The 25,875-nt window shown below is 53.1% G+C and overlaps 1 protein-coding gene across 2 annotated transcripts; it reads right to left on the bottom strand.

The window, feature by feature from the left end:
• Positions 1–798: 798 nt before the first annotated feature.
• On the bottom strand, positions 799–25,134 carry PALD1 (phosphatase domain containing paladin 1). 2 transcript variants are annotated; one of them, XM_069863963.1, is made up of 20 exons: positions 25,036–25,134; positions 17,615–17,817; positions 17,360–17,462; positions 17,010–17,189; positions 16,772–16,936; positions 16,469–16,629; positions 16,244–16,319; positions 15,523–15,671; positions 15,341–15,437; positions 15,135–15,239; positions 12,036–12,131; positions 11,695–11,829; positions 10,952–11,068; positions 10,687–10,866; positions 9,784–9,981; positions 9,299–9,439; positions 8,770–8,841; positions 8,463–8,603; positions 2,393–2,548; positions 799–1,005 (listed from the first exon to the last, which is right to left on the bottom strand). In XM_069863963.1, exons 2-20 carry the CDS (start codon positions 17,797–17,799, stop codon positions 856–858), a joined length of 2,607 nt encoding a protein of 868 aa, XP_069720064.1. In that variant the 5' UTR covers positions 17,800–17,817; positions 25,036–25,134; the 3' UTR covers positions 799–855. The 2 variants fall into 2 exon arrangements, with proteins under 2 accessions (XP_069720064.1, XP_069720065.1); XM_069863964.1 differs by having other exon boundaries at positions 17,615–17,812; positions 25,036–25,133.
• Between the last annotated feature and the right edge of the window lie 741 nt (positions 25,135–25,875).

Raw genomic sequence — 25,875 nt, 5'->3', positions numbered from 1 at the left:
TATTTTTCACTCTTCCCTCGTGCTCCTTTCCTTAAAACAAACAAAAAACAAAACCAAAAATACCAAACAAAACAAAAAAACCCAAACAAAACAATTCCTTCTATTAATTATGCTTTTAAGCCTAGTCTTTGCTGAGCAGCCACCCCCCACCCCCAGCATCACCTTGGCAATGAAAGGGCAGGTCTTGGGGGGGGGGGGGTGGACCCCCAAACCTGGTGCCATGACTCCTTCCCACCCCAGCCACAACCACAACAAAATAAGTTGAGAAGAACCAACAAAAATAAAGATGTCCAAACCTTAAAAACATCCCAGTCGACAGTGACAGAGATGTCGGCGAGTCTTAATCCAGGCAACAAGTGTTTATAGCTCCACACAGACATATAAGCACACAGAGCCACAAATATATGAACATTTATATACACACAGAGAGATAGATATCTATGCATAGATGTGTGTGTACACCTGTGTACTTATGCACATATATACACACACGTGTAAATAAATACACGTGTATTTGTGTGTGCATGCTGCACTGGTTTAGGGAGAAAGCGAGGATAGTCTTGAAAAATCTGGTACGATTCCGTGCACCAAGCTAATTCAAGCGATTGCATCCCAGCATTTCAGAGCTGCTTTTCAAATCACACCCTGCTCTCAATTAAGCACTTGCCCAAAAGGATTGATTTTTAATTTACAGTATTTTTATTGCATCCAAAAGAACCCCAGAAATTCTCACATTCTAAGGCAGTTCTGGGGCTTGGCCCTCCCTCCCCACACCCCCAGGTTTTGGGAAAACAGTCTTTTTCCTCTCCCTCCCCCCAGGAGAAAGCAGCAGGACCCCATCCCCGGTCCCTAACCCTACACAAATTCCCCACGGAAAGGGCGGGAGGTGCTTCCCTGTGCCTGCCAGCGGCTCCGAAGCGTGCACAGGGCTTTGCCCTCCAGGCTCTCCAGCTCGGGGAAGCCCAGTTGGTTCAGGACCTCATAGATCCCAGCAACTGCTGCCACCTGCAAACAGAGGGAGAAGAGACATTTAACTCCCCTTAGCATCTTCAGGATGCTTTAGCCACCTTCCGGATGAAGATGCAACCCAGCATCTCGCTGCACCCCCATATCAACCCCTCTTCTGCAGCCCCCAGCTTTCCTCCAGCCACGGTTTATCCATTTCATAAGCCACTTCCTTGCTGTTGGGGTCAGCCGACACAGGGTTTGTTGGCTTTGGCACCTTTCTGCCAAAAAGCTACAATGGTGCCTTGTTTTTGCTAAAAACGCGGGGATTATGCAGCAGGAAGGGGCGCTTTTGGGGTCAAAGGCTCCTTGTATCCACAAGGTGGGTGTATTTCCCCATGTAAAGCCAAGTATTAAAGATGTTGCATTAAAGATGAATTTAAACCCATACACCCAGCATCTGGCCAACAGTGAGCATCACACATCTCCACTAAATGATGGCCCAGCCCCAGCCTCCCCCTGCACCGATGGGCAATGCAAACACCAGCATAACCGAGATGCCACACCAGGGTGGGCATCAGCCACCCCCCCTTCCTCACCGCAGTCCCTTCCAGCGAGATGGAGCTGGGGAGGGATGGGGAACGGAGCTGGCAGCCGCCACTTTTATCTCCCGCCCAGTGGATCAAACATGCCAATATGAATTAGCAGCGCTGGCAGAGGCAAGCAAAGGGACGAGGGTTTTTCCCACAAAGGCAGGCAAGAAAGAAAAAACTAAGAAAGAAAAACTAATCTCTGCATAATAAAAAATGTAAAAGATATTAAAAGCAGGGAATACAGAAAATGTGGGGTCTCTTATCCACTCCCCATTCCATTTTTCCAGCTGGATCTCAATTTTCTTGCATTCCCATCATCCCTCCAGTGCATGCCACTGATCCCAGCTAGGCAAGGCAAAGCAGGCTGCTTTTAATAATCCTTTTCTTTCAAACCCCCAACCTGTTTGGCCAGGAAGTTATATTTTTCATATGCTGCAGAGACTAGAAGTGGGTTTGTGTGCAAAGAAAGCCCGGTAACCCAACCAAGCCAGGCAGGCTAACCAAATCAGGCAGAGGTCACCAGCGGGGTGGCTAGTGGCCTCCCACCCCAAGACGCTGCAATCCCAACTGGCAGATCAAAATAAAACCCTGGAAAACTCAGAAAAGGGACAAGTTTCGGGGAGCACCTCATCCATATGGTGGGTCACCCATCTCCAATGACCTGCCTGGCTTTCCTTGAGGAGAGCCACCAGCCGAGCAAGGTGGGAGCTTACCAGAGAAAAGGAACAGGATGAGATGTCCCTGACAACCATTCAAAAATCATACATAAAATAAAAATGGGGGCTGTTTCCCAGACCCATATAAAATGAGGTGGAGCAAAGTCCTGCTGGCAGCTCAGGCAGGCAAAGCCTCACCTCACGCATCCAGAGGCTGAAGGGCCGCTGCCAGGAGTCCTTCTTCTCAAGATGCAGGTAGGCATTGAAGAGGATCAAGTAGATGTAGCGCTCCAGATACTGCAGGCTCCTCAGCTGCAGTGTCCATCTCTCCTTTTCATCCTTGACTGACCTCCCCTGGAAGAAGTGAGAAACCGGCTGAGGTGATACCTGCTTCAGGAGAGCATCCAAGAGGCACCTCTTATACTCAGTCCTCATCTGTGGTCCTGCTCTCTATCCACATGAGAAGTTTGGTGGTGAGTGACCCACGAGGACCTCTTGTGCCAGGGAAAAACTACAAAATCACAGAACAGTTGGAGTTGGAAGGAAACTCTGGAGCTAATCCAGACCAACCTCCCCTGCTAAAGCAGGGTCACCTTGAGTGGGTTGCACAAGAATGTGTCCAGGTGGGTTTGAATATCTCCAGAGAAGGCGACCCCACAGCCTCCCTGGACAGTCTGTTCCAGTGCTCCGTCACCCTCACAGCAAGGAAGCTTTTCCTCATGCTGAGGTGGAACTTCCTGTGTTCCAGTTTGTGCCCATTGCCCCTTGTCCTGTTGCTGGACACCACTGAACTGAGCCTGGCCCCACCTTCCTGACACCCACCCTTCAGATGCTAAAGTCTGTGGATGGATCTTCCTGGACTTCAGTAAAGCCTTTGACACACTTTCTCACAGCATTCTGCTTCGGAAACTGTCACCTCTGGGCTGGACAGGCACACACTCTCCTGGGTGGAAAACTGGTTGGCTGGAGGGCCCAGAGAGTGGTGGGAAATGGAGTTAACTCCAGCTGGAGGCCAGTGACAAGTGGGGTTCCCCAGGGCTCGGTGTTGGGTCCAGCCCTGTTCAATGTCTTCATCAATGACCTGGATGAAGGCATCGAGTGCACCCTAAGTAAGTTTGTGGACAACACTAAACTGGGTGGAAGTGTCGATCATCTGGAGGGTAGGGAGGCTCTGCAAAGGGATCTGAACAGGCTGGACCGCTGGGCTGAGACCAATGGGATGAGGTTTAACAAGGCCAAGTGCCGGGTCCTGCACTTGGGGCACAACAACCCTGAGCAGCTACAGACTAGGAGAAGTCTGGCTGGAAACTGCCTGGAGGAGAGGGACCTGGGGGTGTTGGTTGACAGTGACTGAATGTGAGCCAGCAGGGGCCCAGGTGGCCAAGAAGGCCAATGGCATCTTGGCTTGGATCAGAAACGGCGTGACCAGCAGATCCAGGGAGGTTCTTCTCCCTCTGGACTCGGCTCTGGTGAGACCGCTCCTCGAATCCTGTGTTCAGTTCTGGGCCCCTCACCACAAGAAGGATGTTGAGGCTCTGGAGCGAGTCCAGAGAAGAGCAACGAAGCTGGGGAACGGTCTGGAGAACAAGTCTTCCGAGGAGCGGCTGAGAGAGCTGGGGGTGTCTAGCCTGGAGAAGAGGAGGCTGAGGGGAGACCTCACTGCTCTCTCCAACTACCTGAAAGGAGGTTGTAGAGAGGAGGGTGCTGGCCTCTCCTCTCAAGTGACAGGGGACAGGACAAGAGGGAATGGCCTCAAGCTCTGCCAGGGGAGGTTTAGTCTGGACATTAGGAAAAAATTTTTCATGGAAAGGGTCTCTGGGCACTGGAAGAGGCTGCCCAGGGAGGGGGTTGAGTCACCTTCCCTGGAGGGGTTTAAGGCACGGGTGGACAAGGTGCTGAGGGACATGGTTTAGTGTTTGATAGGAATGGTTGGACTCGATCTGGTGGGTCTCTTCCAACCTGGTTATTCTATGATTCTATGATCAGCATGGATGAGATCCCCTCTCAGTTTTCTCTTCTCCAGGCTGAACAGACTCAGGGCTCTCAGCTCTTCCTCAAAGAGAGATGCTCCATTCCCCTCATCACCTCTGTGGCCTCCACTGGACTCTTTCCAGTAGTTCCTTGTCTTTCACGAGCCGGGGAGTCCAGAACTGGAGTCCGGATGGAGCCTCACTAGGGCAGAGTAGAGGGGGAGGAGAACCTGGCCACCCTGTTCTTAATGCTTCCCAGGCTTTGTTGGCCACAAGGGCACGTTGCTGTCTCACTGTTGACTTGTTGTCCACCAGGACTCTCAGGCCCTTCTCCACACTGCTGCTTTCCAGCAGGCTAACCCCTCACCTGTGCCGGTGCATGGGTTTATTCCTTCCTTGATGCAAGATTCTGCACTTGCCTTTATTGAACTTCATTAGGTTCCCCTCCACTCAGCTTTCCAGCCTGCCCAGGTCTCGCTGGATGGCAGCACAGCCTTTTGGCGTGTCAGCCACTCCTCCCAGTTTTGTGTCATCAGCAAACTTGCTGAGGGTACACTCTGTCCCCTCATTCACATCACGATGTTTAACAAGACTGGGCCTAGTACTGACCCCTGAGGAACACTGCTAGCTACAGGCTTCCAGCTAGACTCTATGCTACTGATCACAACCTTCTGATCCATTTATACCTCTACCTATCATTCCTCTAACCCTGTTATTGCTCCAAAGGAGCCCAGGTCCAACCTGCAGCCCTTGCCTGGCCTCCAGCTGAAGAGGGAGGACCACTTTGGGAACAAAAATAAATGCATCCTTCCAGCCCGTTCCTACTATGGCTTGGCAGTCCAGGCTCTCATTACCTTGCGGTTTTCAGCATATAAAAACTTCCTCTTCACTGTACAGATCTCAAAAATAGATGAGGGACAGCTAAATGCAGGGGAGGGAGCGTGCCAGGAGGCAGAAATAGATGCACAGGTGCAAACTGTCCTTGAAACCTCAACTGCAAATCATTTCTCCAGAGAAAGACCTGTCCCTTTCCAGCATCCCCTGGTCAGATTCAACCTCCACCACGGTCACGGCAGCCATCCAACACCCTGCTCCAAGGCTGGTGCCCACAGTACCTCCTATTATTATGTTTTCACATATATACACATATAATTATATATTATTATTATTATGTGTTATTTTAAGAACAGATTAACCCTGCAATGATTCTCCTTCTAAGAATTAATAAACAATAAACAGCCAGCCGGCAACTCCCATACAAGGACAGGCTGAGAGACTTGGGTTTGTTCAGCCTGGAGAAGAGAAGGCTCTGACGAGACCTTACGGCAACCTTCCAGTACCTGAAAGGGGCTACAAGAAAGCTGGGGAGGGACTTTTTATAAAGGCTTTTTATAAGCGATAAGGGACTTTTTATAAGTGATAGGATAGGACTATAAATTGGAGAGGGGAAGATTTAGACTAGACAAAAAGAGTAATTTCTTCACAACGAGGGTGGAGAGGCACTAGAATGGGTTGATCAGAGAAGCTGGAGGTGTCCCATCCCTGGAGGTGTTCAAGGCCAGGTTGGATGAGGCTTTGAGCAGCCTGCTCTGGTGGGAGGTGTTCCTGCCCATGGCAGAGGGGTTGCAATTAGATGATCTTTAAGGTCCCTTCCAAGCCAAACCATTCTATGATTCTATGATAAAAGCCCTGGTCTCACAGTTAATCCCACTGCAAACCCTACAGACCACCCCAAAAAGCAGCAATTTCTTGCTCCAGTGTGAGCATCAACCCACTCTCAGGCACAAGCCTGCTCTGCTTTCTCCAGGTCCTTCCCTAGCTGATCATTGTCATGGCAGGCAAGCATTTCCACCCATGGGCTTTGAAAACTGGGGTTTGTTCAACCCATTTGCACCCCTGTTCCTGGCAGCACCAGGCAAGTTGTTCTGCCCTTGGGAAAAAAATGACTCCCCTGTGCCAATGTTTGCAGAGAGCAGATCCTGTTATCATATTATTTACTATTCTAATATATAATCCCATTTAATTTTTATTATATTGTCCTATTATTTATCATTTTATTCTATCATCTTATTTATTTATCATATAATCCTATCATTTACTATTTTATTATCCCATTATATATCTTCTATCTTATTATTTATTATTTTCTTATACTTTCATATTTTTTCCTCCCAGTTAGGGGTGAGAAAGGGTAGGAACAAGCCCAGGCAAATACCAGAGCACCTTTTCCATCCTGCTCTTCATCCAAACCTCATGTTTCTCCAAACACTAACCACACCTTAATTAAAAGTCCATTAGGGCAATGCTTAGACTACAGAATTCCCCTAATTCTCTTCTTCAAGCTTCCCGTTATTAGGGGAAAAGTAATAAATGAAAATTGAAGCATTTGTCCATGAATCCTTCTGGCTCAGCCAAATCCAGTGGAATCGCTGGAGCAGCAAAGAGAGAAATGCAAAATGCAGGCGGCAACAAAAGGCTCTTCCTATGGCAGTGGCTGCGGGGGTAGCGGATGCCCCCCTCTTTATCTCACTTTCCCACTGGACTGCCAAGGCAAGTTGGGTACGGCCAGCTCGGAAACAGGATATGGCCCAGGAACACCCACATACTGGTCCTGACTGCCAAGAACCAGGAAGAGGGGCAAGGAGGTCACGGGAATCGTCTTCCAGGAAAATAAAAAAAAGAACAAATCACACCGAGAGCAGCCGGGTGATGGTCTTCCTCTCGGGAGCCCCAAAGCTGAGCCTACAGACACGGTGAGCAGGAGGCAGCCGTGAGATGGGGCTCATTCGAGGTCACTGGAGAGCATAATTAAATCCATAAGAAGGCAGCCACTTATTTAGGACGGGAGTATTTTTGCTGTGCAGCAGCAAAGCACACAATAACGTAGGTGAGACTTCCAACCAGCCACATGGCCACCTCCCAAAGATGCAAAAGGAGAGGGAACAAATAAAACAAAATTGCTTATCACTAATAATTTCACAGAAGCTATTTTTCAGTGCCCACCAACTCATCCCACAGAGCTCAGATTTTCCCTCCCAATGCAAAAAAAAAAACCCATAAACCAAAAGGCAAATGCCCAGGCTGCTGTGAATGTTACGGGGTGATTAAACGCACTGGGTTTTCTTTCCCTCAGTCAATCATTTGCAGTCATTAATTGAAAAAAAAAGAAGTCAATGGCAGCTGCAGGCAAGACCATTGCTGGCAGGGACATAGGTCGATCCAGCCTGGCCAGGGACGATGCGACCCTCAAGCTCAGCCCTTCTAGGATCCATGAATTAGTTGCACAGCTTAAAAATAAAACCAAACAAACCAAATCTAAATAAATTATACATCCTTCCTTCTCTTCATCAGCTGCACAGAAGCTTCCACGCAAAGCAGGATGCATCCTGCGTGGGCACGGATGGGTCTTCTTTGGAGCTGAAAGGAGCCAGAGCATTTGGGGCTGGGATGGACCAGCCCTGCCCTCTGCCGGCTGTGCACTGCCAGGCGGGAGGGCAGGATGGTGCTGGGCAGACGGGATCTCGGATGGGATGGGCAGAGTGCAGAGTGGGATGCAGGATGGCACCAGGATGGGCAGGATGCTGGGTGGGATGTGGGATGGCATCAGACAGATACGGTGCTGGCCAGAGCACAGGACAGCACCAGAGAGTCAAGATGCTGGGTGGAAGGCAGGATGCCACCAGACAGGTGGGATGCTGGCTAGAATGCGGGATGGCACCAAACAGGCAGGATACCAGGCGGGATGTGGGATAGCACTGGACTGGTATGCAGGGTGAGGGGTGGGATGCTGAGTGGGATGCAGGACGGCACCGGGGTGGGCAGGATGCTAGGTGGGAGGCAGGATGGCACAAGACAGACAGGATGCTGGCCAGAGTACGGGACAGCACCAGTCAGTCAGGATGCTGGGTGGGATGCAGGATGGCATCAGATAGGCAGGATGCTGGCCAGGATGCAGGATGTTGGGTGGGATACAAGATGGCACCAGACAAGCAGGGTGCTGTCCAAGATGCGAGACAGCACCAGACAAGCAGATTGCAGGCTGGGGATGCAGGATGGTGTGGGATGTGGGACTGCACCAGATAGGTGGGATGCTGGCTAGGATGCAGGACAGCACCAGGTGTAAGATGGCACTAAGAGCCCTAGCACCTCTCTAGCGACATGCTAGAAAGCTTCAGCACAAGAAACCATCCAACTTCAGAAGGGCTGGTCCCAAAGGCTTGCTGCGCCCTCTGGGATCGGGTGCAATGGACTCGGGCAGCCCTGTGTCAATGGGAAGAGAGCATGTAGGTGCAGCTCACCTGCCGGTAAGTACAGATGATGATTTCTCGGAGGTGGTAGTGCATGGGTGTCATGGTCTCACTGACAGTGTCCAGGGCCATGTCCACTTCCTTCTTCATCCGGTGACCATCAGGTAGGAGCTGGATCACCTTCATCACCACCTGGAGCGTGGGCAGAAGTGGCAAAGGCTTCACTGGGTGCCTCCTCAATTTGACCCAACTGAGCCATTTTTGCCCAAGAGAGGACCCAGCCTCTCCAAACAAGTAGCTGTGGCTAAAGTAGCAAGGAGTGGGGGATCCTGAAACTGAGTCAGGCTCAAGGACTCACCTCAAACTCCCCTTTGGTGTACTTGGCATCAGGCACACTCACGATTTCCTCCTCGCTCATCTCAGGGATGCCCTGAGGCAGTCAGAGAGAGTCAGCACATCAGGGGCTGCACAGCCCTGTCTCTGCTGCCCAACAGCTGAGCAGAAATGCAAACCCCAAATGCAACCCTCCAGGACCCCTCCTCCACCTCCCCTTTCCCTGGGCAGCGAAGACAAAAATTTCACCCCCACCATCTGCTCTGCAAGGAGGAAGCCACAACTCTGCTGCCCTTAATCCTCTGTCCTAGTGTGGGAGCTCTTGGAAACAATGTAAAAGCTCACAAGGGATGGACCCACACTTCTGCTGGAGCAAGATGGGGGCTTGGCACAGCAAGAGGCCAACAAACAGCATCCGCCCCTAGCAGCCCGCCCTGGCCCTCCCGATGCTCCGTTTAACCCTGCTGCGTGTGTACTGCAGGCTGTGCTGAGCCTCCCCGGCAGCCCCTGCTCCAGCCTGATGCTCAGGGAGAGCTGCAGATTCCAGTACGCACGTTGAAGTGCCAGAGGGTGAGGGCAGCAATGACCATGGCTGTGGTGGTCCTGCCTCGGCCACTGGAGCAGTTGAACACAAAGGCTGCCTGCGAGTCCTCGGCCAGAGCACTCTTCATCGCCTCCAGTAGCCGGTCAAAGTCCTGCCAGGAGAAAAGCTATTTTCTTATGGGTGTAGCCCACCTCCCTTCCACATCATGGGATCCCCTTGTCCAGCAGCCTCCAGGCTGAGACCCTCACCTCCTCACTGCATGTGCCAGATCCAGCCCAGCAGCCTCCCCTCCATCCCCGGCTGGCTGATGGTACCCAGGATCTCCACACAGCATCTCCCAGTAGACTCTCTCTGCCCCAGCAAGCACCCCACACCAAGCCGGGGCACCACCACAGTCCTGGGGCTGGGTGACACTAAGCACCCAAGTAACATTCACCCGGCAGCAGCAGGGATGGCTTGGGAAGGAGGTGGCAGCATCTGTGGTACAAGTGGTACCTGTTCCTTGGGAGCACAGAAGTCAGGGAGGGGGATGCGACGGTAGGTCAGACCCTGGCAGGCACTCTTCTGCTGGCTGAATATCTCCTGCATGGTCAGGCAGCTCTTGAACATCTTCATCTGCTTCTCCGCCTCCAGGTACACTTCCAGCCACTTCTGGCACTTTAGCAGATCACCCTTCAGTGTAGCCTCTAGTTTCTGCAGAGGATGGAGAAACCCTCACCGTAAGACCTGCTCCTCTTAATTTTTCCAGGATTTTGTTTTAGATGCAGACACTCCTTTCAAACACCCTGTAGCCAACACAATACCTCACATCAGGTCCTGGCCACTGCTTCTGCCCAGGACAACAGTTCCCATTGATGGGAGCCTCAGGAGCATCATCTCCCATCACTCTGTGCAACTGCACCACAAGGCCATGCTGCTGCTGACAGCCAAGCTCCTCCACTGCCTATCTCCTCTGGAAATCCAGCTGGAAACATCTACTCTTCTCTCCCCAGGTGCCTTTTACCCTTACTTTCAAGCCATGCTACAAATTCTTCAAGGGAGGATCTCTGCTTTGCTCTGCCTTTGCAAACTCTTACACAGTGACACAGAAGTCAGGAGGTCTCCTCTGTTTTTACAGTATGATAAAGAGTGAGTCAACCGCTTCGTTTTCCATTAACTGGGCTGTTCCCAGCCTCCATCAGTCACAGAGGGCATCAGACAAGCACAGCACGCGAATACAACCACTGCTCTCCATTGACAAAAGGTAAAAAAACCAAACAAACCAAGGAGCTCCATGGGGTGAGGGACTATCCAAGTCTGCACATATTGGCCTCAAGGGCTCCTGGGAGGGGATCAGCTCTTGCTGGGTGAGCAGAAATCCTCACTGCCCCAGCATCCCCTCAGCAGGCAAGAGCTCACCTCCAGCTGCTGGGACGAGGCAGTGAGCACAGGAATCAGCTCCTCCAGGTGCCCAGGCTCCCGCAGTGTATAGATCTGCTCGTTCCCCTCCAGGACCACTTCTTCCCTGAGGTTCATCCAGGCGATGTGGGTGTGCTTCCTCTTGGCATCCATCAGGTACCGCAGGACACCCCCCAGGGTCTAGGAGAAAGGGCAGCAAGGGTGATGGGAGGGCTGGGAGCCAGTCGTGGGGAATCATGCCCACTGCAGGGCGCATGTCCCTCACCTTAGAGCTCGGCTGCGCCGTCCCATAGATGGGCATCTTGGGCACCCGTCGGAAGTTGGCCACGCTCATCTCCTTGGCGGTGCTCAGCACATCCGGGCAGAAGCGCTCATCCGCTACCTGCAGCGGAGCAAAGCCGGGGTAAGGCGTGCACCCCCTGGCATTGCAACTGCCCCTCCCACCCACAGGTTTGCACGGTGGTGGTTCCCAGCACACCACAACCTCTCACCCATGGTCCCTGATCAGGAGAAGTCCCCAAGCCCTTCCAACACCAGAAAGCCAGGGCTCAAAGCCACACAGCTGCTTTTCAAAGATAGGAGATGCTCTTGCAGCAAGACCATGCCAAAGCAGCAGCAATCCACCAGCAGCTCTGGCCTCCTTCACACCTCCACAGACAAGAAGCACCAAGAAACGTGAAGCTGCATCTTAGGTTCACATCATGGGGCGCTCCAGCATCCCAGTACTCTAGGTCTGCAGGGCTGAATACGTCTGTGTGCACAGGGGGTCCCTGGCCACATGCTCATCCTTGCTGAGGATGTAGGCAGGATATGGAGCTGAGACCCCAACATGGACCAGGAGACCTCAGCATCGACTTGGAGATCCCAAGACTTACCACTCGCTCTACAGCAGGGAAACCCCTTGCTTCTCACAGCCCAGCAAACCTCTCTGAGGGCAAGCATCCCAGCAAGGCGCCATTCCCAGGGAGAACCATCAGCCCCATCCCTACACCCAGGACAGGTACTCACGAGCACTCGCGTTCCCTTGATGATGATATCTCCAGTGACAGTGAGCTCTGACGAGTTCATCTCTGCCTGCAGCCGGTAAAGCTCGGGGTGCCGACACATCCACCTGCTGAAGCTGAGGGCAAAGCCCAGGGGGTACTGCCGGCGGGGGGCCGGGGGGAACGCGCCGTCAGCCTGGGCTCGCACCCCCTGCCCAGACACAACCCGTGACCCCACCAAAGAAACCTGCACTTGCTTGGGAAACTCAGAGGCAGACACCCCTTCCTTCCCACTATACAGGGAAACCAAAAAAAAAAAAGCCAAAAAGCAAAAGAGGGGGGTTGGGGATGGTGAGGTTCTTTTACCTGCTCGTGAAGGTAGTAGTTGAAAGCAATCAAGTAGAAATAGCATTCGAGGCTCTGCAAAGTCCTCTGGAGGAAATACTCTTTGGTGCTACTGCCCTGAAAGCAAAGGCAGGTGGGATTCATGATGCCCAACACCAGCTGCTCATGCAGCTCCAAGCAAAAAATATTTTTTTCCGGCTGCAGAAAAAAGCCCTACACATGCCTGTTTGTGGCAGGCTTAGAACAGAGACAAGCAAGTAGCAAACAGGCCTGAGGAATATTTTTTTTTTTTAATGTAGCAGATTTTAGGGGAAAGTGGGCAGAAATGCTGCTTAAGCTGCTCAGTTTTTTGCATATCGGTGCTAACTTCACCAAGCTGTTTGTTTGGAAAGAAAGCACTTCCAAATGAAAAGTGGAGGAAAAAAACCTACAAAACCCAATCCAGAACAGTTTCTTGATGCCTTTTTTTCCTTTTTTTTTTTTAATGAAAGATTTCAAGTTTTCCACATTAAACGATGCTTAAAGACATAAGTTTGCATTCCATCTCTAACAAACGCTTCCCTTTAGCCCAAGGACACACTGGGAGCGGCTCCAACCAGACCCGAGGGGCGTTGCTGTCCCAGGGAAATACACTGTCCAGATGCTAACAGGAGACTCAAACCCAAGAGGAGGGAGGCAGCTAACCCAAGATCCTGCTCCCACTCTGCCCACCTCCATGGTCAAAATGCTTAGATGGCAGCATCCTCAGGGAGAGAGGACCTGGTGCCAGTGATGCTGTAGGCAGGGATGCAGGGAGCCTGCCTGAGACATCACCTCCCAGCCCCTTGCTCCAGGTACCACAGGGAATGGTCAGGGACCTTTTGGGGACCCTCCCCATCTGCCTTCAGAGCCCAGTGGGACCCCAGGTCAGCACTGCATGGAGGGTGGTAGACCCCAAAATGAAGGGTGACACTAGACAAACTTATGGAAGAGCAAGGGAAGCTTATTAATTAGAGACATAAACCACATGTCCTGTAATATCCTCCATTTCCAAGTGTCTCCTCTTTCCCTTTGTCACCAGAAGCATCACAATGCCTATGTATCTGGCTTAAAGCAAGCTATCATCATCATCATCTTCTTCATCCTTAACTCCCCAAACCATGTGCTTGCCCCAGCACAACTACCACCTCCCCAGAACATAAAATCAAACCCTTCGGATTTTCCATAATTCAAAAAACACCTTCATGCTGCCTTGGGGCTGGGTTTGTACATCCGAGCACCCCATCCAACAAATTAACCTGCAATGCCAGCACCAGCAAAGAAGGACCCAGCACAAGGTCTACAAAAATCCCTGGAAAACCCTTCAGGACCCTTGTGCTCAAGTTATGATGGAAAATCCTGGAAGACAGGGCTCTACATGGCACAGAGGTCAGCTTGACAAGCAGGGTTTGCACATCTCTGACATTATGCAGCCGACTGATGAATATTTACTCATTCTCCGCAAGAGAAATCTGGCCTGCTGTCATTTATCAACAAGCAGGGCAGTGGGCTTTGCTCTGGAAACTCAAAACAAAGACTGGGTTTGCCAGCAGCACTGCCAACAGAGCAGCATTTCTCCCCACGCACTTCAGTTCCTGCAATAAAAAACAGCCCTGTGCTCTCATCCAAGGTAAATGTCTTAATAGTCATCTTAAATAGGTTTTTGATGAAAGGGGGGATGGTCCACTTGCATTCCAGCCATGGAGAGCTGGGTACCACAGGGTTCCAGCTATGGTTCAGCATCCTACGGTGGGATGCACCTGCACCACCATCACTTGAGGACTCATATCTCCAGTTTTACTCCTAACACAGGGCAAGAAACCCACAGTCCAGCATGAGATCATTCCTATGGTCCCCAAAAAGTGCTTCCTCTCCCCAAAAGCAAGAGGGGCTCCATCAGCTCACCCAGCAAAGACCCCAAGTACCAATTGCAGCCCCTTCAAATCCTACCAAGCCCAAGCTGTTTTTTTGATGGCTGAGCATCCGTCCCTCTCCCCTCCTCATCCCCCCATGCCCCCCCGGCACATTTTCCTGGTCCCTTGCCAGTGTTTAAACCTGCTCTCACTCCTTGCAGACTTCAAATAAACACTCCTCATCACTAATTTACAGCAGTCCCCATGCCATTTGTTTCCCCAGCATTGAGGATGACACAGAGCAGCCTTCCTTAGAGAGGAAGAGTTGGGAAAAGGCTTTGAGGCAGTGGGAAAATCCCTTGCCCCATACCCAAGCTTCCCCCACTACATGAGAACAACTGCCACTACACATGCAGCACCAAACATATCCAAATCCCCACTAAAAAGTGGGTAAAATTTGGAGTTTGCCACTAAAGGACAAAAGAAGTGTCAGTAAAGGCTTTCTTTCTCCCCTGCTTAATTATTTTCATGGTGCTTTTCTGCCTCAGCCTATTTGCTTTGGTCACACAGGGCCCATTTTTTAGATTGCCCTTTACAACAGGCCCAGGCACTTCCACTCTGTGTTCAGCATGTAAATGGGAAAATTAATCACCAGAAAGGCTGGGAGTGGGACAGTATTTACATCTGAGCATTATCCATCCGTCCATCCATCCTTCTACATGAGGAGCCCCACAGTTGGACAGAGGAGACCATAGCTTTCCAGCATGGAAAACTACCTTTATAAAAGCAAAGGTCGGGGGAGGAAAATCCCTACAGGTAGGAAAGCTCATTTTTGAATGACTATGTTTGTACAAAAACCTCTAAGCAATGATCCCTCCCAGCTCCCAAGGACTTTTACTAGCTAGGCTGGTATGGATTTTCCAATTTTCAGGCCGACAAAACCAGAGCATGGGATATTATTTGCCCCTGAGGTCATCTACCAGAAGCAATGGAGAAGCCCAAAATGGCCAGCTTTCCTCCAGATGCCAGCTTTGCTCCATTTTATGGGTCTTAAACAATTGGAAAAAAAAATTAAAAAAAAAATAAGAAGCTCCACAACCTTCCAGGTTTCATGGCCCTGGGAAATTTCCAGCTCACAGGAAGCATCAGATTTCCAGGATTTACATTCTTCTCATCCCCAGATGAAAATGGCTCCATAAATTATCCCGCACAGGCAGCTTGCATCCAAGCAATCCTCTAATTAATGTACCTGGATCTGATAGTCCTCCCCAATCCCTTCCAGCTTCTTCTTGTACTCGTAGATGGCTTCCTTCATGTCATGCATCTCTGAGCAGGAGGTGATGGCACCATCCACCTTGCAAGAAGCAAGCGGTAAATCACTTAGCAAACCCCAGACGAGATGGACTGACCTCGCCCCCATCCATCCCACTGGGAGTTTTGATGGCACCCCCTTACCTCCTCAACTATTTGCTGGCCTTTGGGGACCATCTCAATGAAGGTCTGGATGACCCGAAGTCTGTCCCTGGGAGATGTTTTAAGTGGGTGGGGGAGGCTGGTGTGGGAGAAGCGGGAGATCAAATCAGCCCTGGGGACACAGAAATCCCTCGCACCCCAGCCCTAGGGGCTGCCCCACTTACTCAGGCTTCTGGGAGGCTCCTCGGTGGTGGTAGAGGACAAGCGTGCCCATGGCCATGGCCAGGTTGGTCCTGCCCACACCAGTCTGGCAGCTGAAGAGCAGTGCTGGTGGGGGTCTGCCGGGGTCTCGCAGCAGCAGGCTGGGGCTCTCCTAGGAGAGAGGGAGAGAGAGATGGCAACCACTGGGGCACCTCCCCTTTGCTCAGGGGGCAGCGCCGATGGACCAGTACAACATAACAGGCAGTCCATCCACTGCACCCCCATGCCCTCCTCTGCTGCTGCCAGACACTAGCCCAGCCACCCCACCAGAGACATTCCCACCACCACCAGCTCCCAAGCTACTGAGATGAAAACTCCCAGGCTAAAAGAAAAGAGAAGACCTGCCATCAAAAGCCTCTGCACCAAGTCCAGATCATTTCTCCCAAACCTGTCTGGGGAAAAGCCACCTGCACAGGGATGCTGGGAGGTGGTGAGTGATGGTCATCTCCAGCCATGGGTAGAGACAAGCAGCTGGACAACACAGACTTCTCCAGTAGGGTCTACAGCAATAGGAATGGGATGCAACCACAAGCGCAGGCATCCCCTAATGGGCAGTGTTAAGCCACAAGCAGGACAAGATACTCCCAGGGAGGCACACTCTCCAACAAGGGATCCTTGGTAAGACACAGGAGCAAATCCCAACCCAACGTGGCCCTGCAGACTGGGCACTTCTGCTCAGCTCACCCTCAGGAAGCAGATGAAAGCATCGAATTGCTCCTCCAAAGGGGCTCCCTCGGCAGGCAGGGGCAGCCGGTGGTACCTGCCAGGCACAGTGACATCCCTCATTAGGAGGATACGGCCATGAGGGGACTTCATCCCCACTGTAGTGGAGGGCACATGGCTTTAAGAGGAAAGGCAGCCCAGCTTGCAAAAGCAAAGCGACCAGAGGAGGAGGATGAAGGGCAGCACCTGTAGGAGGGCAGGAGGAAGATGGGTCTGCGGTAGACCTCCTCTGTCACCTGGATGTCCTCCTCGCATTGCACCCGCACAGTGTGGGGCTCATCCCGCAAGCGCTCGATGTCATTGTAGATGTAGTAGATGTTCTCACTCAGCTGCGCGAAGTCGTGGATCTAGGAAAGATGAGGATCACCATCAAAACCTGCAAAGCACCCACCACCTTTGACAACACCTTTGCTCATCTCTGAGTAGGAGGGATGCATGTGCCCGTTATCACTTGGGTGACACCCTCTTCCTCCTCCCAACCCACCTCACCTCCTTACGGATGGCCAGCTCCAGGCTCTCTGCCCGCATCCCCCGCTGCAGGCGCTGGAGGTTCTCGTGCAAGTTCTCCTTGTCCCGGGGGGTGTAGGACACAAAGTCCCCCTCCAACCGCAGGAAGACCACGGGTTCCTCACGGACGCAGAAGAAGATGCACTCCTGCAAAGAAAAGGAGAAGCTGTCCGAAAGCTCTCCTGCATTTTCCCACCACAATTTCCACCATCCCACCAACCTTGTGGCCCTCTCTCTGCAACTTCTGCAGCACGAGCTTGAAGCCATTGAGGCTGGGTTGCCCCATGCCAAACACAGCATAACCTCCTTTCGCTTGTCGGAAATTGGGAGCACCGCAGCTGCCGGTAGTGTTCAAGACGTCTAATTTGCCATATACATCCCTGACCATGAAATATTTCCCCTGCAAAACAACATAGGCAGAAAGAAAATGGAGAATAAGTGGATTTGAGCAAAGAGGCTTGAACACAGTTAGGAAGAAAAGTGGCTTTTTCTTGGCGATCTTCAACATCAGCCCCCAAAGCCCCAAGGTCCTCAAACCCCAGGCTGAAATCGGGTAGAAGCAATGCTCACCTGCACAAGGTAGTGTTCCAGCGTGGCCTCAGAAATGCGTCCCACAGTGTAGTTGGCCTTCAGCAGGTCATCGTGGATCTGAAACTCCTCCCTGCAGTTGTACCTGCAAAAGCCAAGTGCCGGTGGGTAAAGATAAAAAAAATAATGGCATAGGTAAAGACTGGAAAAAAAAAAAAGCGCAATACTTAGGGAAGACAGTGCAGAAAAACAGGTGTGGAGACAGCAAAGAGATGCAAGAAGCAGCCAAGGACTTACGTGATGACAACAGGTGCCACTTTGTTGGTGATGATGGACTTGGCCTTGTTGTTGTGGAGACCCAGGGTCTGGAAGGAGTGGATGCTGAGGGAGCGCTGGTCCTCCATGCTGCTGTCGCCCAGTGCCCCGCTCTCCACGGGGGATGCAGAGACTGCTTGCTGCGCCGCGCTGGCGGTCGTACCCATAATCCACAGGTGACTGTGCTGGGACAGGGAAGCGGCAGCGACCACAGGGAAAACAAGGAGAGAGAGAGGAGGAAATTTTTCCCAGTCTCTCTCGTTTTAGGAAGGGAAAATCTTGGGCAGGCACAGGTCACACACACACACCCCCCACCAAGAGCCAGTGAGAAGAGGCCCATTTGGAAAGAAACGCTAATCCAGCCCTTTCTCTCCAGCTTCTGCAAAGGGTTTTCTTCCTCCCTGCCTGACATGCAGCTCCCTCCATCTGCGAGGGTCTGGATCCAGAACAGCCAAAAGTGGGGCTGAGGAAGTGTTGGTGGGGGAAGGCAAAGTACTGGATCTGGTCCCCAAAAATTTGCAAAGTCAGCAGATTGCACTGCAGACAGACACAGTGGCACAGACCTCAGCCTCATCCTCTGCTTTCCTAGCACCCCTAAACTGCTCCAGGGTCCCTTTGCAGGCAGAAAACACTTGTGCACCAAGTTACTATTACCAGATATTTAGCAATCTAGGATTTAGGAGCTGCTCAGCATGCCTGGAGCAGCAAGTGAGGCTCAGGAGGTTGCTCCCTGGTCCAAGCTGTGCATGCATGTGTGTGCACACCCGCCTCTCGATGCACGTGCAAGCAGAGGAGGAGCTGGGGGAGGGTTGTGAAGTGCCCACATGTGATTTTGCAGCCTCGGAAGTTGTGGGTGGCAGGAAGGAGGAAAGGTGCTCCCCAAGGAGCAATAAATAATCCTGCGGTGCTAAGAAACTCCTGACTGCATTGGAGGCATCAGGAGCCTCAAGGCAGAGGGGTGAGGGGGTCTCATCCAGCTATTAATGAGCAAATCTGTAACCCGCTTTTAAAGCGGTCCGTTATTGGCACATTGCAGGTTGTGTGGAACCCCTTCTACCCCAGACCAGGCAGGAGACCCCAAAAGCAGATACAAATGCACACACACATCCCCAGGGAGTTCATCCCTAAAGATGGATGAAAGCAGAAAGGCCAGCCCAGGGGTGGGGGTTGGTGGTGGCCAGGAGCATCCTGCCACACTCCACTGGCCCAGGACAATGCACTGACTGTCTGCACCAGCCAGGGCTGAAATGAAGCAAAAGATGGCAAGGGGGTAGCCTGGAAAAAAAAAAAAAACCAAAACCAAAACTCTGCCCATCCCTATGGAGACAGTCCCTAATAAAACCTGCTTTGCATGGTGAATAACCATGGCAGCATCCAAAGGGGGATGGTACCTGCTTGTTCGTGATGCCCAGTGCTGGAAAATCAGGGTTGGCTTTAGCCCAGCCTCACAAATGCTTCTGTAGCTGCTTCTGCTGCCTTGCAAGTAGTAAAGGATCAGCCCCTTACTGCACTCTCAGGGAATGCAATGCCCCCAGCAGCTGCAAATGCTTTAAGCGGGGCGGGGGGGAAAGGCTCCGGAAAATGTGCTATTTCGAGATGGCTGTGCCCCAGCACAGATTTTCCCCTCCTCCCCATCTTCCTTCCCTGCTCCACAGAAAACTTGTTGCTTTACAGTGAATTTTCTGCACCATTAGGCAGCTTGGTTTCTTTTACATGCAAAAGAAGGTGGTGGGAGGGGGGAAACAGCTGTTTCAGGCCAGTGCCATTTCTCCAAGTCCCCTTGCGCTTTTCTTTCACATAAACACTGCTGGGGCAAAAATAAAGAAAAAAATTATATAGGGAGGTTTTGAGTGTTTCAGAGCAGGCATTAGTGGCTTAGGAAAGCTCAGCCAGCAAACAGGAGGGGGGTGTTCAGCCAGGATGCTTTTTCTCCTTACGTTGATCAGAATTGGTGCATCTTTTCAAAAAGCAGCCAGCACAGCACCATGAGCTGCATTGATCCCTTTGAGTTTGCTCCAGCATCCCGATGTCAGGGGATGGAGACTCACCCCATAACTTGCAGGCAGGCACAGGCAGCTTCCATATTTCCTTCATCCTTCTCCTCCCACCACAATGACCCACCTTCACTGAAAATCCCCCCGGGATTATTTTTTGCCTAACAAACCACATCAGCAAACAGCAGACATGAAAGATGCCGGACAGATTTGGAATTGGGTCTTTCAAACCACAAAATGAATGGAGAGAGGAAATCACATTTCAGCTTCTTCCCATCCTCAGCTGGGAAGGAAGAAGCAAGCATCTTCTAGAAAAGCACCAAAATTACCCAAAATGGGTGCTCTGGGCAACCACAGGAACTGCTCTAAAAAGCCACGGGAAGAGGGAAGCACTGGTGTTATCCATATGGGTCAGCTCTTTAGTGGTATCACTGCATCCAATGGGAGCAGGAGGGCTTACACGCACCCAGTGCCCATCTGCAAGCTGGGACACAAAATGGAATGGCTGGGAATGCAAAACCCTATCCAAGGAAGCCAGATAAAATTACCTCACCTGAAAACCCTCCCAAATATCGCTGGTGGCTGACACAAGAAGAGATGCAACGAAGCCCCCATCACCAGCCCGGGAGGGACCAGCCCACCAAAGGGCTCTGGATTAGCCCACGTATCAGGGCTTTTTTCCCCAATAGTTGGACACAGTTAGCAAACACTAAGCAGTTGCTCAGGCAGGAAACTTACCCATCAAAAAAGTAGTTTGATTATTTTGCCTGTATTTTAAAGACCCTCACTGTATCCGATATCTCAACCCGTCGCGTATCTCAACCCGTCGCGTTAAGATCCAAGTTGTTCTCAAAAAAAGTCAGCCCAGCTGACTGGGCGAGGGGGAGCTTTGCTCTGTTTTCATGCACCTACGAGAAGCTAGGATGCTCAGAAGGGATCTGCATGGATTTTATGACGGCATTAGCCATCATCTGGGGTGAGACAGTTTTGTGCAATACTGTACTTCAGGATTTCTTTTCTAGGAAAGAGAGGGTGCTAAGACAAAACCCCCTGTACAGAATCCTTGCCTCCTACCTGCGTCTTCTCCCCAGGGTGAGGAGCACAGGGACAAACCCCAGGAACGTTCATCCAGCTAGCTCAACCCCTCAATGGCACTCACAGGCTAAGGGGACCTCAGGGACCTAAAAGCGCAGCCCGAGATAAATCGTGGCCACGGCTCCTTAACAAAGAGCGCGTTTCCTCCCCCCACCACACAAAGGACCAACACCCTGCAAGAGGGCACCCCATCCAAACAAACCAGCACTGTTCTTTTCCAGGTGTTTCGCCTACATTCAAAGCTCCGGCAGCCACCGGTTAATTATTCCTCCCGCCTAAGGAGAAAGTGGAGCCTTGGGGTAGGCAATGGATGGATGCTTCCCTTCCCCTGCAGACCCTCTCCCAGCAGGGCCAGCCCCGTGGATGGCGAATACCAGAGGAGCCACATGCAGTGCCAGGATGCTTGCTTGAGCATCTCACGAGACAAGACGCGAGCTCTACAGCCCCTCTCTCGCATAGTCACGACTTACAGTGCTCAGCCCCCCACCTCACAGAGCCGCCCCCCTCCCCCGCCGCCCAGCACCAGGGGTTATTCCAGCGCCCAGGGACCTGGCAAGGACTCAAAGCTGGAGCAAACAATGGACTAGATATAGCAGGGAACGGCCAGGCTGCAGCTGCAGGATGCATCTGCCCCAGCCACTGTGATGGGGAGGAAGCGTGCGTTTGCCTGGCCACCTTATTGTCAGCAGGAAATAAATCAAATCAATCTCCCTCCGCGCGTCCCCAGGTTATGTTATAGTTTTGTAAATAAAATGCGAAGCCCTTTGGGAAGCAGCAGCAATCGCAGCATCCTCCCAACGCCTCCGTCCCCCCCCGGGGCAGGGCAGAGCCAGCACGGCCCCGTCCACACGGGACCGAGGGGCGCCCGGCGCCGCTGCCCCGAGCGGGGATGCAGGAAACGCGCAGGAAGCCCCCGCGCTGCCGCAGGGGCATCATCCAACCCTGCAGGAAGCACCGCAGCCACGCCCCCAGCCCCAACGTGCTCTTTAACCCTCTTTTTTTTAAAAAAACTGTGAAAATAAAATGATGCACAAACAGCAAACCCTCTGCCGGTGAAGCCCACGCATGCCAGGAGATATCCCAGAGCTGAGGCTGCAGGGGAACCAGACTCCTGGTTTTCCAGGTTATGCTGGAAGGAAGCAGCTTGGCTTATTAAAAAGGCATAATAAAACAAAAAGGAAAGGTGAGAAATAACATATTAAGTGGTTTATTTGAAACACGCTGTTTGTCTGCCAAGCTGCAAAGGTGAAATAAGGAAAGGAAGCAACATGACCCAAGATGCATTAAACCTACCCAAAAGTACTTTGCAACAGGGAAGAAAAGGGTCTGGAAAGCCAGCTTTGCAGCAGACAGTTCTGATTTTACAAGCCTTGATTGGTTAATTATGATATTTAAATTAGGAGAAGCAACCACCCTCCATTCTCACAGGCTCCTCAGAGAGCCAGCATCAACAGCCAAAACTATAACTAAACAAGCAGTGTTTCCTAGAAAGTACAGAGGCATTTCTCAATCCATGCTGCCCAATCCCCACATGCCCTGTGCTCCATCGCCGGCATCTGCCAGGGAGGAGGGAGAAGCATCAGTGGGATGCCTTCCCCTAAATCCAAGAGGGAGAGGCAGGATAATGACGACCTGGCATTTCACACCCTCTCCGCAGTGTGCTCCTGCCTTTTGGCAGAAAACTGTGCACTACATCCCTGTCCTTCAAGTGACCAACCCACCTTTAGCTACTGGAGTTAACAGTCCTTACCCTACAGTCAGGGAAAGCTCTTTGAGACAGGGAGGGAGGGGAGAAAAAGCAGGCACCCAGGCATGTCACTTCAGAAATGTGGGTGCGCATCTGTGGCCCCTCACAGAGGCAGCCACTGATGAGGGGATGCTGGTACCTGGTGGGAGGTATCAGGAGTGGTAACTGGGCTGCAGCCCTTGTTTTCAAACCCAAGTTGCAGTGAAATATTAATCAGCAGTGTCAAACCTTCCTTGCTAAGCAAAACCTGGGAGGAATTAAGATATAAACGTGTCTTGGCAGCAGGATGCGGCTTTTTTTGGCTGAAATACTTCAACTTTGCACAAAGCCCACCTGTAACAGCTAACAACAGCCCAGGTGCAGGATATCCTTTGGATGAGCAGCTACCACACACACCCTCTCCCCTCAAAAAAACTCCTTTATGCCCTTTTTGAAGACCCCAGGCAAGTCCTCTCCCACACCACAGCGTCCTTGGGGTGCTGCTTCACAATGTTGAGAAGCGACTCAGGGACATGCAAGAGATGTTCAGGCTGCCTGATGTTTTAAGTGAGGAGTTTTATCAATGGAAAGAGGAACAAAGCCCTTATTCGCAGGCGCCGGCGCTGCCGGTTGTGTTGTCAGCTCACTGCCAGCGATTTCAAGGTCTGCGAACATGCTTACTGAAGAGTTTCCTTTCAACAGTGCAAAGAAAAAAAAAGGCCATAAAGGATGAAGATAAAGGCCGAGGGCATCTCCAAAGAGACGCCCGTCCTGCACAGAAGCTTTTCTCTTACACCAAACACTCTGTGGCTCACCAGGAAGCGTCATGGCCACATGCCCAAACCCTCTCCACCAAATTTTTCACCCCCTGCTATTTCCACCTCCTCCCCGCCAGAAGTTTTGCGGTGTGATGCCGCACCAGCCAGGACCCTGGGGTGGAGACCTCAGGGTGACACCCCCACCGCAGCACCCCGCTTCCAACCCCGGGAGGCTCAGCACCACGAGAAGCTCGGCCAGGGCGTTTCAAGAAGATGAGGGCTATGATTTTGTGCTATTCATAGCTAACCACCAGCTCCCCTCCCGACGGGGAAGGCTGGTGGAGCAACGGGACGGCTCCATTCACATTTCAAAGCTGGGTTGTTGCAGACCACACCTTTTCCAAGACAAGCAGCACCTTATGCGCGCCCGCAGCCGCCGTCGCACGCACCTTCAGTGGTTTGGCACGCAGTAGCACGCAGGGCTGGCTTTCCTGGACTCTCTTCTCCTCCACCTCACTTTCTTAAGTAAAGTAAAATCAAGCAAATCCCAGGGGGTATTTGCTCACAACAGAGACCTGCCGGTTATTTTTAGGCTCCATGTCATTCGTGCAAAGACATAATCACTTCCTGCCTTCCAGGAAGGAAATGTCCCACCACCGCTGCCTGCACGCCTGCCTGCCTGGTCCGTCCCCAGGCAATGCCTGCACGCTTCCAGCCCGACCACCCCAAAACCTGATGCCACCTCATCCCGGGGGTGTAACAACCTGGGCACGGCTTGGGATGTGGCGAGTGCCACGGTTCGGAGCACAGCAGGGAGAAGAGGTGGCGTTCACCCCCTTGGCACTAAGATGCACAGAGGAAAGGGCAGAGGAAGAAGTCCGGAAAAGTCCTGCAGCCATAGGAAACCCAGCCTGGAGGCAGTTTCTGAAAGTTTTCAGCTCTGACAGCTACAGATGCTCAGCAAGAGCAGGCAGCCTTTCCTCTTAGGACACGCTCTGTGTGTCCCAGCTCTGCACAGGCGACACTGCAGAGAGGGGGAGCCCATCCTACCGGGGGGCAGGAGCCCACCAGCCCCTCCAATGCACCCCGCACTAACAAACCCACCGCTGAGCAACCCCAGGGCTCCTGCTTCTCCTGCGCTCCCCAAACAGAAGGCTACGGAACCAAACCCACACCGAGATGTTCCCCGAGCAGGGAAGGCGCTGCGGTTACATCTCCCTCCTCCATCTCCATCCTCCAGCAAGGAGCCGGCGCACCGCTCCCCGTTCCAGATAAGGCTCCCTGGTCGGCTTCTGGGGGTGCACGGAGGCAGCCGAGGGACGCAGACCCCAAACCTCCCGTGGGGCACTCTGGCAGCTCCGGCAGAGAGCTGCGCGGCCTCCCCGCCGGGGTCCTGCGGGGCTGGCTTCCAAGCAGCGAGGGGGAGAGAGAAATCCCTTTTAAAATAGGAAACGGGGCTGCAAAGGGCTAGGAGGACGCCGTGGGGTGGATGCAGGGCCTCAAAACGAGTTATCCATCTTCAAACCAAGGGGTTTGAAGCACGGCACCGGCCGCAGAGAGGGCACCGCGTGCCCTCCCGGGGTGGGTTCAGTTCCTGGGGCAAAACAAAGGTTCCTCCCATCGCCCCCCACCTCCCCGCGCACCCGGCTGGGAAAGGACCCCCCCCCCCCTTCCCAGGGAGGGGACGAGCCGGCACCGGGGGGGATGGAGAGACGCCCCCGGTCCCAAAGCGCGGAGGCGAAGCGGGTCCCGGGGGTAACGGCCGGTGCCGGGTCCCGGGGGGAAGGGGGGATGGATGCCGGGCCCCGGGAGAAGGGGGAGATGCGGTACCTGGCGGCGGCTCCGGGCTCAGCTCCCACGCCGGGCTGCCCGCGCCGTCGGGCCCCCCATGGGGGAGGCGGCAGCGCACCCCGCGGCCGCCCGAGTGCCCGAGCCTCGCCGGGAGGAGGCGGGGGCGGAGCAGGAGCTGGAGCTGCAGCCCCGCCCCAGCCGCGCCCCCCCCGCCGAGCACGGCCCCCATCCCCCCGGGGTCACACAGCACCCCAGACACAGCCCCCATCCCCTTGGGGGGGACACACAGCACCCCAGACACAGCCCCCATCCCACCGGGGGGACACAGCACCCCCAGACACAGCCCCCATCCCCTTGGGGGGGACACACAGCACCCCAGACACAGCCCCCATCCCCTCGGGGTCACACAGCACCCCAGACACAGCCCCCATCCCCCCGGAGGGACACAGCACCCCAGACACAGCCCCCATCCCCCCGGGGGGACACACAGCACCCCAGACACAGCCCCCATCCCCCCGGGGTCACACAGCACCCCAGACACAGCCCCCATCCCCTTGGGGGGGACACACAGCACCCCCAGACACAGCCCCCATCCCCCCGGGGTCACACAGCACCCCAGACACAGCCCCCATCCCCTTGGGGGGGACACACAGCACCCCAGACACAGCCCCCATCCCACCGGGGGGACACAGCACCCCCAGACACAGCCCCCATCCCACCGGGGGGACACAGCACCCCCAGACACAGCCCCCATCCCCTTGGGGGGGACACACAGCACCCCAGACACAGCCCCCATCCCCTCGGGGTCACACAGCACCCCAGACACAGCCCCCATCCCCCCGGAGGGACACAGCACCCCAGACACAGCCCCCATCCCCC

Source organism: Phaenicophaeus curvirostris, chromosome 9, assembly GCF_032191515.1.
Source record: "Phaenicophaeus curvirostris isolate KB17595 chromosome 9, BPBGC_Pcur_1.0, whole genome shotgun sequence".
NCBI lineage: Eukaryota > Metazoa > Chordata > Aves > Cuculiformes > Cuculidae > Phaenicophaeus > Phaenicophaeus curvirostris.
This window is presented reverse-complemented; position numbering and strand designations above follow the sequence as displayed.

Bases quoted from the DNA above. Each gene is read 5' to 3' on its own strand.
- PALD1 (XM_069863963.1), bottom strand. From the start codon at position 17,799: ATGGGTACGACCGCCAGCGCGGCGCAGCAAGCAGTCTCTGCATCCCCC. The intron at 16,630-16,771 runs GTGAGGTGGGTT...CATCTTTCCTAG, and splicing joins AGCTGGCCATCCGTAAGGAG to ATCCACGACTTCGCGCAGCT. The intron at 11,069-11,694 runs GTGAGTACCTGT...GCTCCGCTGCAG, and splicing joins TCAAGGGAACGCGAGTGCTC to GTAGCGGATGAGCGCTTCTG.